General features: G+C 38.1%; 1 protein-coding gene across 3 annotated transcripts in view; it reads left to right on the top strand.

Annotated features, from left to right (window-relative positions):
- Nucleotides 1–8,692, top strand: part of KBTBD8 (kelch repeat and BTB (POZ) domain containing 8) — a 9,487-nt gene extending 795 nt beyond the window's left edge. Inside the window, exons 1-4 of one of the 3 annotated variants that reach the window (XM_014946885.1) lie at nucleotides 2,248–2,281; nucleotides 2,527–2,686; nucleotides 3,316–4,430; nucleotides 7,437–8,692. In XM_014946885.1, the coding sequence (XP_014802371.1) occupies nucleotides 2,538–2,686; nucleotides 3,316–4,430; nucleotides 7,437–7,900 (1,728 nt within the window). In that variant the 5' untranslated portion in view covers nucleotides 2,248–2,281; nucleotides 2,527–2,537 and the 3' untranslated portion in view covers nucleotides 7,901–8,692. Of the gene's footprint in view, nucleotides 1–2,247; nucleotides 2,282–2,475; nucleotides 2,687–3,315; nucleotides 4,431–7,436 lie in introns of those variants that run through there. The other 2 variants (XM_014946884.1, XM_014946886.1) reach the window with 2 other exon arrangements.
- The last annotated feature ends 2,891 nt before the right edge of the window (nucleotides 8,693–11,583 follow it).

The raw sequence follows: 11,583 nt of genomic DNA, 5'->3' as shown, positions 1-11,583 counted from the left end.
GGGGGGTCGGGGAGGGTTGTCCATGGGGGGCACTCTGTGAGGGAGGGGTGCTTGGGGCCCCTGGGCTGAAGGGTGATTCTGAGGGGGGAGTGGGCCCTGGCGGGCGGGGTGCTTGGATGAGGGGCCTGCAGTGTGGGGTCTCCCGTGCGGATGGGGGAGGCGGTAGCAGAGGAGGGCGCACGGTAGGTGTCTGCGGGGGATGGGGTCAGAGGTGTGGGGTAAGAGGACGCCGGAGTGAGGGCCTGTGTGTGGGGCCTACGAGAAAGCTGGAGAGGGACTTTTTACAAGAACGTATAGTGATAGGATGAGGGGTAATCGCTTCAAACTGGAAGAAGGTAAATTTAGAGTAGATACTAGGAGCAAATTTTTCACTGTGGGAGTGGTTAGGCATTGGAACAGGTTGCCCAGAGAAGCTGTGGATGCCCCATCCCTGGAGGTGTTCAAGGCCAGGCTGGATGAGGCTTTGAGCAACCTGGTCTGGTGGGAGGTGTCCCTGCCTGTGGCAGCGGTTTGGAACTAGATGTTCTTTAAGGTCCCTTCCAACTTAAACTATTCTATGATTCTATTTTATGAGAGAGCAGTGCAGTGTGAGGGAAGGTGTGCAGCGACATTGTGCTTTGTTAGGGTGGAAGGAGGGTTTCCTGTGAGGGAACATCCCTGCACTGTGCTCTGTGTTGAGGGGAGATGAGCCAAGAGGCAGGCATGGGGTTGTCCATGATGAAAGGCTTCTATGAAAGTGAATATGTGGAGAAAGGAGGGGTGTCTAAGAAATTAACGTGGAGAATATTTTGGAGTGACGTCTGGGAGGAACAGAGTTAAAATTCCGAGGTGCAAGTGAGAGGAGTACTAACAGGAAAAAGGTGATTGGGACGGGAGGGAGATAATGAAGGTTATGAGCATGACTGGGAAAGTTTAATGGGGTGAAAGCTGTAATGTGGACACTGTCAAAGGTTAAATAGAGAAACTGGAATATATGGGTGAGTTTCTATTCCAGCACTGGAAGCTGCCTTGATTGCATGTGCTCATTGCCCAAGTGACTGGCAGGATCAGAGAAGAACTATTTTGCATCTTTTTCACTGTTAGAAAGTAAAAGAAACTATTCTGCAGTAGCAGCTATATCAAAGTTTTCTTGTACATCCTAAGTAGGAAGCCTTGTAACCAATCTAGCAAAGTATTATTTACCTGGAATTTGCTCCCTAGTGATCCCTAGTGCTCCCTAGTTTCTAAACAAGTACCAGTACAAATGCTCCCTTTCCCTAATGATTGATTAGCTTTGAATATTGGAACTCAGTTACTGTGATAAACTCCCCTGTAGGTCTTACCGGTAAGTATTTGCTATTGTATTTGGGGGGGGGGGGGGAAATGTGTTTTAAAGACTTTTCCTAACAGTACTTTGAAGAGACACTGACAATATTTGGCCCCAAGCCTGCCATGGGAAATGTGTGCCTGGCAGCAGATCCCTACTGATTTAATTGTGACTGTGCTCAAAGCTGTGTCTGAATTCTGAGCAAGAGAAATTGTAACTGCTGTATATCACCATGAGTTAGAATTTAAATCTCCTATTCATCATCAGCATTGTTGTTTGCTATCCTCTTTGCCCCTTTGTGCTGCCCAAAACTTGTTGGAAGCATTCTCTGTTGCAGTCAGCAGCTTTACCTGATTTGCAGCTCTTACCACCTAATGTTTTTCTTTTGAGCTCTCCTTTGTTGTTGTTGCGTAAAAAAATTTGTTGCTATTACGAAACAGGTTTTTGTGCTTAGGATATTGCTCAATTTTCACTTTGGGATTTACTTCATTAGGCATGTCACATGTTACTTAGAAGCATATGCTCTACTTCATATGTTTTCACAATGATATGCGAGCTCCTGCATCCCCGAGTAATTTTAAATGATAATTGTATTTTATTTTTAAAGAAAAGCATGTAACTGTATATGTAAACATCTGTGAATTTAAGTTTGTTGCCCAACATACTTACTGTAGGGCTGTTTCTTCATGAGTCTCTGCTATTAACCATCACTTGTGTAAGTTAGGAGCCAGTTCCTGTTTCAGTGTAAAGTTAAATATATATATATAGACTTGCATAATGGTAATGGTGATTATTCTTTTTCCCATTTTATAAGCTAGTAGGCATTGTGATTCTTGACCTAGCCTCCCCCCTCCCCAGTGATATGTGATATATATGAACTATTTATGCGATTTTTCTTTTTTTCTTAATATTAATTGACATAATCTTGTAGGTAACCTACATATACATGGGGAAAAGGAAAAAATAAAAATGGAGGTATCTTTATATCTTTACTCACCCTTGAAAATGTTAGACCTGCTGTTGATAGATGGTAATAGTGAGGAAATATGGAATATTTGTGCAAATTGTTGGGCTTTCTTTTTTTTTTGTGTGTGTGTGTGGGTTTTTTGAGGGGGGTTGTTTTGTTTGTTTGGTTTTTTTTGTTAAACAGTTTCAATTTTGCTTTGTAGAACCAAGTAAGTTTTCACAAACACTGAACGGAATTCCTTCTTCAAACACAGTCAGCAGTGGAATGGACCCCTTCCATGCTTGTAGTATTCTTCAACAGCTTAAAACCATGTATGATGAAGGACAACTGACGGATATCGTAGTGGAAGTGGATCATGGGAAGACATTCTCCTGTCATAGGAATGTTCTTGCTGCAATCAGTCCTTATTTCAGGTATGATGGTCCGTTGTTCTAGGGGTGATCAAAAGCAGATTTATATCTTATTTTCATTAAATGAAAATGAAAAAAAATTACACCTATACTAATACTCCACATGACTGTCAATAATATAGTGCACCTAGCAAATAAAGTTTATTGTTCTCTTAAAGTCAATGAATCATCAGTGTCTGTTTATCAAAGGAGAGTTTCAATGGAGAAAATATCACATGATTATTAAATAAAACAAAAAAAATGTCTCCAGTACTGAAGGTATCTTGGATACAGTAACTGCATATTTAAACTACTTGTTTCCTTTCAAAGTTACGTATTCCAGCATGCTAGAATACACATATGAAATAGCATGTTGGAAGTAGAGTGCAAAGGCTTGGAAACTTTGCTTTGTAAACCGAGTGAGTTTAGTATGGGGTTAGTGAGATAATTAAGCAAGAAATTCCGTTTTTGCTTCAGTAAGTCTAGAACTGATGTTACATTTAGGTGCTCAGACAGGTCACCTCAGCAATAAATGTATTTTTGCTGATATAAGGGCAAGTACCTTGGGGCTAGCTGTACAATATAATTTCATTTCTCATACCTGCAGTTAAAAGGTAATTACAAATAAACTGCTAAATATTTTTCTTTTGTAGATCTATGTTCACTAGCGGCCTTACAGAGAGTACCCAGAAAGAAGTTCGTATAGTTGGCGTTGAAGCAGAGTCAATGCATTTAGTATTGAACTATGCATATACCTCCAGAGTAATGCTGACAGAGGCCAACGTTCAAGCTTTGTTCACTGCAGCTAGTATCTTCCAGATCCCTTCCATACAAGACCAGTGTGCTAAATATATGATCAGTCATTTGGACCCACAGAACTCCATTGGAGTGTTTATCTTTGCTGATCACTATGGTCATCAGGAACTCAAAGACAGATCACAAGACTACATTCGTAAAAAGTTTCTGAGTGTCACCAAAGAGCAAGAATTTCTTCAGTTGAGAAAAGACCAACTGATAAGTATACTCGACAGTGATGATTTAAATGTAGACAAAGAAGAACACGTTTATGACAGCATTATAAGGTGGTTTGAGCATGAACAAAATAAGAGAGAAGTGCACCTTCCAGAAATATTTGCCAAATGCATCCGTATGCCTCTGTTGGAAGAGACATTTTTAGAGAAAATCCCTCCCGTGTTTGCACAGGCTATGGCCAAAAGCTGTGTACAAAAGGGACAACATAGTGCCAATGGCTATACACAACGGCTTGGAATGACCGCTTCTGAAATGATCATATGCTTTGATGCTGCCCACAAACACTCAGGAAAGAAGCAAACAGTGCCTTGTTTAGATTCGGTCACAGGGAGAGTGTTTAAACTATGCAAGCCACCAAATGACTTGAGGGAGGTTGGAATTCTTGTATCTCCTGATAATGATATTTATATCGCGGGTGGTTACAGACCGAGCAGCAGCGAGGTCTCCATTGACCACAGAGCAGAGAGTGATTTTTGGATGTACGATCACTCTGGCAATAGGTGGATTCCGAAAGCTCCTTTGTTGCGAGCCAGAATAGGCTGCAAGTTGGTTCATTGCTGTGGTAAACTGTATGCAATAGGTGGTCGTGTTTATGAAGGAGATGGGCGAAACTCACTCAAGTCTGTGGAGTGTTATGACAGCCGAGAGAACTGTTGGACAGCTGTCTGTCCCATGCCGGTAGCAATGGAGTTTCATAGTGCTGTGGAATATAAGGATAACATCTATGTTTTACAGGGTAAGGTGGTTTGACTGACTTTAACGGTGTTTTATTGCAAGTGGGGGTTGTTCAAGCCAAATGTCTGCGCTCTCTTGAGGGCCTTAGAAAACCCAAGTTTCTTGAATGTTTAAAGAGTGCCCTGGGACAATGGGGTGGGAGGAAAACTCTGGAGAGCAGTGGGTGAGGAAGAGTAAGGGTGCTGCTTGAGTTCTCATACCCTGGGAATGTGTCACTAAGTTGTAGTGATCGGTTATTGCACAAATGGCAGTTTTGGTGGTGGTCTAAGTCAACAGTATAGTATTAAATTTTATTGTAAAAATTCTTTATTAAATCTTCTTTATCTGGGTGAAATGCACTAATGTTGAAGAAAAGGTATTGCCCTATGGAAAAGCATTTTGCGTTTTATTTAGCTAAAACTGTGACAATTCCTGGTGTCTCTATTCTTGGTGACTTGTAAAAGTCAATTAACCACTGTAGGCCTTAGTTTCCTGCCCTACCCTTCTTTTTGAAGTCGTTCTGTTAACTAAGATAGATGATTTAACTCTTCCTGGTTAGCTCCTGTTAACTAGGAAAGGTGATTTAGCTTCTTTCTAGTTAGCTCTGTTAGTACTGCCTTCATATCCTTCCAGTAAATGATCAGACCTATTGATGTATTAGTTATTGATCCTTAAACAAATGGGAAGGATCATTATGGGAATGGATCAAATAATTTATTCTTCTCTTTATATTAGTTATTGATCCTTAAACAAATGGGAAGGATCATTATGGGAATGGATCAAATAATTTATTCTTCCCTTTATTTATGGAGATCTTATATAGAATATGTATTTGTATGTATGCACGAGCCATATAGCAGTCTGCACTTAAAAGTGCCGAGACTGATCTATGAAGCTGTAGAAAGAGCCCCAAGAAGTGGAAAGAAAGAAGCAGGGGATGTTTTCTTACATTTTGCTAAGGGCCACCTCTGTAACCACCTGCAGAAGATGGGAGCCAGTATGGATCTAAGACCCCTCCTTGGGTCACTCCCTGAACAAAGCTGGATCACAGAAAAAACATAGGATAGGGAATACCGTAAGGTCGTTGTTATTTACTGGAATGAGTCAACCTGTTTTCTTGACTTTGCATTCCCGTTAGTGGGTAAGTTTGGTGGGTTTCCATGTGATTTGTGGAGTTTTCTTTTTTCATTGTTTCTCTGTCAGGTTTGACTGTTGTTGGTTGTGGCTTTAAATAATTCTGTTAGGCTAGCAAGTTTTCTCAATCCGTCTCTTCTGTTGGGTCAAACATCTGCTTTAGATGGCTAAAAAGGAATGCTGAAGAATATTTAACTTGGTAGAGTATTCGTTCATCCTTTAAATGTTTTTTAGAACTGCTAAAAAGTGGATATTATTGTAACCTGCAGAATTAGACTGCATCTTGTTTACAAATTTTAGCTGCATTAATTCTTTGCTTCAGTGGTTTAAACATTTATGCGAGCATTGAGTTGTCAAGATACTTCACTGCTAACCAGCAAATTGTAAAGATTCCTGTTATGGGAAATAAGCAACTCTTCTATTTGAGCGTGATAGATAAAACCTTGATTGAGCTGCACTAAAGTAGTGTAAAAAAGTTTAACTTTCAGTAATTTTTCTAGAGAAAGCTAAAAAGGAATGCTGAAGAATATTTAACTTGGTAGAGTATTCGTTCATCCTTTAAATGTTTTTTAGAACTGCTAAAAAGTGGATATTATTGTAACCTGCAGAATTAGACTGCATCTTGTTTACAAATTTTAGCTGCATTAATTCTTTGCTTCAGTGGTTTAAACATTTATGCGAGCATTGAGTTGTCAAGATACTTCACTGCTAACCAGCAAATTGTAAAGATTCCTGTTATGGGAAATAAGCAACTCTTCTATTTGAGCGTGATAGATAAAACCTTGATTGAGTTGCACTAAAGTAGTATAAAAAAGTTTAACTTTCACTAATTTTTCTAGAGAAGGCTCATAAATTTGTAGTAGTCAATAAGGATTGATGAGAGTATTAAAATGCCAACGGAACACAAGCGTCAGTCGTAGGAGATTACACTGTGGAACAAAAATGAATAATCAAAAAAATGTATTATCTGTAAGACTTAATCTCTTAAGCTACGTTCCACCAATCTTACTGTATTATTTCTGTATTCTTTGTTATACTTGAGGTGCTTGGTTACACAGCAGCTTGGTTAAAATTCTTAAAATAGCCATGTGAAATTATGTATGATTTGAATTACGCTAATATTTGGCAAGTGTTAGGCCTTTCTTCCCCCTTGACTTTACAAAAGACAAAGTGGTCTTTATCCATGTTCTTTTCATCAAGTTTGCAGAGCATGAGCTCTCAGTGATCTGAACTTCCATTAGCTGCAGTCTGTAGATGCTGCTCTGTGCAGTCAACAGAAGAGGTGTTTTACAGTCGAATCACAAAACTAACAATGAATCAGTAGCTTCATGTGAGTATTCACCTGGCATCGTTTTAAGCAAATCAACCTACATGTGTAACCCAGCCACCTGATACAAGGAGCTTCAAAATCTGTGTGTAGTACAAGATACGAGTATTTGCTCAGATTTAACAGCTTTCCAGCACTGAATTCTAAGAGTCCACAGTCTGTAGATGACACGTTGTGAAGATGTTAAAGAACAAAACAAATACTTCAGTTATTTCAAGACTGGAATCTTGAAAGGTTTTGTCCCAAAATATTAAGCATGGATTTGAAGCAGTAAAGGATAGTTAGGAAATATGTAAAATACTGTGTTTCTGATATGCTTCAAACTCCCTCTTCTTCACCTGGAATAGAAACCCAAGGATTTTATTCATGCTATTAGTATTTTTGTAAGGCACTTGGAAGAAGGCAGGTGATGATGGTGCTGGGTTTTTTGTTATGGGATGAAGGCTTTTAAAAATTGGTAGACTGTTTCTGTCTGTGGAAGAACATACCTGAAAGCTTAGTAGCTGCAGAATTGCTGTTCTGGAAGTGAAGCATAAGTTATGTTTTATTTTTCCTCTCTCTTTTCAGGGGAATTTTTTCTCTGCTATGATCCTCAGAAGGATTACTGGGGATTTTTGACCCCAATGACTGTGCCTAGAATCCAAGGCTTGGCAACTGTATACAATGACTCCATCTACTACATAGCTGGAACCTGTGGAAACCATCAACGTATGTTTACCGTAGAGGCCTATGACATTGAACAAAATAAGTGGACTCGAAAAAAAGACTTCCCCTGTGATCAGTCCATTAATCCATATATAAAACTCGTACTCCTCAAAAATAAACTCCATCTGTTTGTCAGAGCTACTCAAGTCACTGTTGAAGAGCACGTTTTCAGAACCAGCAGGAAGAATTCACTCTACCAGTACGATGAGGTTACTGACCAGTGGCAAAAAGTATACGAGACTCCAGATAGGCTCTGGGATTTAGGCCGGCATTTTGAATGTGTTGTTGCTAAATTGTATCCGCAGTGTCTTCAGAAAGTTATTTAAATTTTTTTTTTTTTCTTTCAGTAACAGGCCTTAGTGATTTCAGTGGTAACCTGATGCTAGAGAAAACATGTCTTAAAAGAAAACAAAGAAATTCTGTCAGTATTTATTGTAAGCTGAAAACAGACAGTTTTTTTTGTATGTGGGGATGGGTGCTCTTTAAAGGTTGCAGTCTGGGGAGGGAGTTACTGGTTCAGTTTCATATTTACTGATGTTTTCCTGAGAAATGAGAAGGAGGTTACAAAGTGCAATTATCAGCATTTTTTTTTTCTGGTAAACACTTAATCATGTCATACTAGAGGGGTGTTTTTGTGGTAACAGCAAATTAAGTGGAAGAGCCAGGATAACTATGCACTACAGTGGAAGAAAATCTAGCATTAATAGCTAAGGATGTCCAAGATGTTTTGAAGTGACTTTTCTTTTTTTCCTTTTTTTTTTAAATACGGGTAAAATTTGAGGCAATATCACTAAGTTTTGGGTTTCTTTTTTATTTTAGATTGAAAGTACATAGAGGAATGGTAGATCCTGATTCGTAATGATCTTGTGCTGTTTTTGAAGTCTGCTAAGATGTTTGTGATGTTGTTTGTGCACTACGATTTGGGAGAAAAAACTCAAGTCAGAATTGGAGCATGGAGTACCTTTGCCCCAGACAGAGGCCTGTTCAGATTATTGTACCACTTCCTGTCTGTGGAATTTTTGTTAAAATTGAGCTTAATGGTAAGGGGGGGGGGGGAGAACCCAACCCCTGTTTTCTGCCACATAGATGTAGTGCTGTAAAAAAAAAAAAGTGGTTTTTTTTTTCAACACTGCTTAAAACCTTTTTTTTTTTTTTTATCATCCCATAAAGGGCTTTAACCCAAAAGTTGATGGTGCTAGTACGTTTTTAATACTTGTTTGTCTGAAATGGGCTAGCCTTATGCTACTGTTTAAGACAGCCTGTTCTTTTTCATGGAGTGTGTGTCTGTCTTCGGGCCTGGTCCTGTCATCATATTGTCTTTTTTAACATAACATTTTTACTGCAGTGGTATTCTTGCACAGAATGGTGACAGGATATGGCCTTAATAATAGTGATATGTTTTTTTTTTTCTTTTTGTGTGGAGTATTCATTCTGTCTCCACTAAAGTACAGTGCTATGTGCAGAGTTGGCATGTGCTCCAGTAATTTGGAAAAGTGTGGCTTAACTTTACAAGTTGTTTTTCTTTTCTCCCCACAATCAACCCCTCAAATACCTTCTATTTCATTCTGATCTATAATGTGAAAATTTGCACTACTGAGCTGTCTTCGTTATCCAGTGTATTAAAGCAAAATTGACAATAAGTGTCCGTGGCTTAAATAATTTAAAATGCAAATATAGACTATGGATCCGATACCTTGCAACACTTTTCTCTATGTATTTAACATTTAGCTTATTTTTAAGAATAAGTTTAAAGTTTAGCCTCTACTTCAGTAGTGAAAACTGGATTTAAAAGGGAAAAAAAATGAATCCTAAAACTCATATTGGCTGTGATTTCCCAGGTTTTATTTGTTACAGCTCTTAATTTTTGCAGAGATGCGAGTGTGTTATCTTCCTCTTCCCTCTTTTCTCAAATTAACTTAAATAAACCAGTTAACTTGAAATGGCAGTGGCCATCTCTGGCTGTAAGTGCTTACCATTATCTGGCTTAACAGCTGATATTTCAGCAAGCCAAATATTTAGCTCATTGTTTATCCCCCTGGCATGGCTGAGGATTTGGATAATGTTTGTTTACTATGTGGTCTTACTGTTCCCAAATGGAATCTTTCTAATACATGAAAATACTCGCCTGGTTCTATTTCTTAATTCTTGCACAAAATGTTTAAAAGGCAAAAGCAAACAAAAAACTGTGAAATTAAAAGGAAAACGAAAAAATGCCTCTTTGCATTACATACCTCATCTTCCAGAGATTCACCAAACCGCTTCTTTTGATTGCGAGCGCCTGAAGTTGTTTGTTTGTTTTTTTTTTTTTTCCTGAAGCTGACAAATCTTGCTAAGACTGCATTTTCCAAGGGTGTTGAGGTGTGTGGTTTCATTGTTTAGTTTTCTTCTGGATACAGTTTTATATCTATCCATAGCCAAGAATAAGAGTTTGTTGTTTTGTTTTGTTTTTTAAAGTACAACTAATTTCATTTAAGAAATTATCCTTAGTCCTTGGCTAGCTCTCTTTGCGCTGTTGTAGGCCTCTAGCTGCAAGCTTTCTGAAGCACCCTTCCTAACAGTGTTGCATTTGTGTGTAAAACCATTTTTTCTTTGGCAAAGTGTTATGTAACTTTTTTCTTGTTTTTTTGTTTTGTTTGGATTTTTTTTTTTTTTTTTTTTTTTTTTTTATCATCCCATAAAGGGCTTTAACCCAAAAGTTGATGGTGCTAGTACGTTTTTAATACTTGTTTGTCTGAAATGGGCTAGCCTTATGCTACTGTTTAAGACAGCCTGTTCTTTTTCATGGAGTGTGTGTCTGTCTTCGGGCCTGGTCCTGTCATCATATTGTCTTTTTTAACATAACATTTTTACTGCAGTGGTATTCTTGCACAGAATGGTGACAGGATATGGCCTTAATAATAGTGATATGTTTTTTTTTTTCTTTTTGTGTGGAGTATTCATTCTGTCTCCACTAAAGTACAGTGCTATGTGCAGAGTTGGCATGTGCTCCAGTAATTTGGAAAAGTGTGGCTTAACTTTACAAGTTGTTTTTCTTTTCTCCCCACAATCAACCCCTCAAATACCTTCTATTTCATTCTGATCTATAATGTGAAAATTTGCACTACTGAGCTGTCTTCGTTATCCAGTGTATTAAAGCAAAATTGACAATAAGTGTCCGTGGCTTAAATAATTTAAAATGCAAATATAGACTATGGATCCGATACCTTGCAACACTTTTCTCTATGTATTTAACATTTAGCTTATTTTTAAGAATAAGTTTAAAGTTTAGCCTCTACTTCAGTAGTGAAAACTGGATTTAAAAGGGAAAAAAAATGAATCCTAAAACTCATATTGGCTGTGATTTCCCAGGTTTTATTTGTTACAGCTCTTAATTTTTGCAGAGATGCGAGTGTGTTATCTTCCTCTTCCCTCTTTTCTCAAATTAACTTAAATAAACCAGTTAACTTGAAATGGCAGTGGCCATCTCTGGCTGTAAGTGCTTACCATTATCTGGCTTAACAGCTGATATTTCAGCAAGCCAAATATTTAGCTCATTGTTTATCCCCCTGGCATGGCTGAGGATTTGGATAATGTTTGTTTACTATGTGGTCTTACTGTTCCCAAATGGAATCTTTCTAATACATGAAAATACTCGCCTGGTTCTATTTCTTAATTCTTGCACAAAATGTTTAAAAGGCAAAAGCAAACAAAAAACTGTGAAATTAAAAGGAAAACGAAAAAATGCCTCTTTGCATTACATACCTCATCTTCCAGAGATTCACCAAACCGCTTCTTTTGATTGCGAGCGCCTGAAGTTGTTTGTTTGTTTTTTTTTTTTTTCCTGAAGCTGACAAATCTTGCTAAGACTGCATTTTCCAAGGGTGTTGAGGTGTGTGGTTTCATTGTTTAGTTTTCTTCTGGATACAGTTTTATATCTATCCATAGCCAAGAATAAGAGTTTGTTGTTTTGTTTTGTTTTTTAAAGTACAACTAATTTCATTTAAGAAATTATCCTTAGTCCTTGGCTAGC

This window comes from Calidris pugnax, unplaced genomic scaffold (assembly GCF_001431845.1).
Source record: "Calidris pugnax isolate Ruff unplaced genomic scaffold, ASM143184v1 scaffold81, whole genome shotgun sequence".
Lineage (NCBI taxonomy): Eukaryota > Metazoa > Chordata > Aves > Charadriiformes > Scolopacidae > Calidris > Calidris pugnax.
The sequence above is the reverse complement of the archived record's forward strand: the minus strand, read 5'-3'. Positions and strand labels throughout refer to the sequence as shown.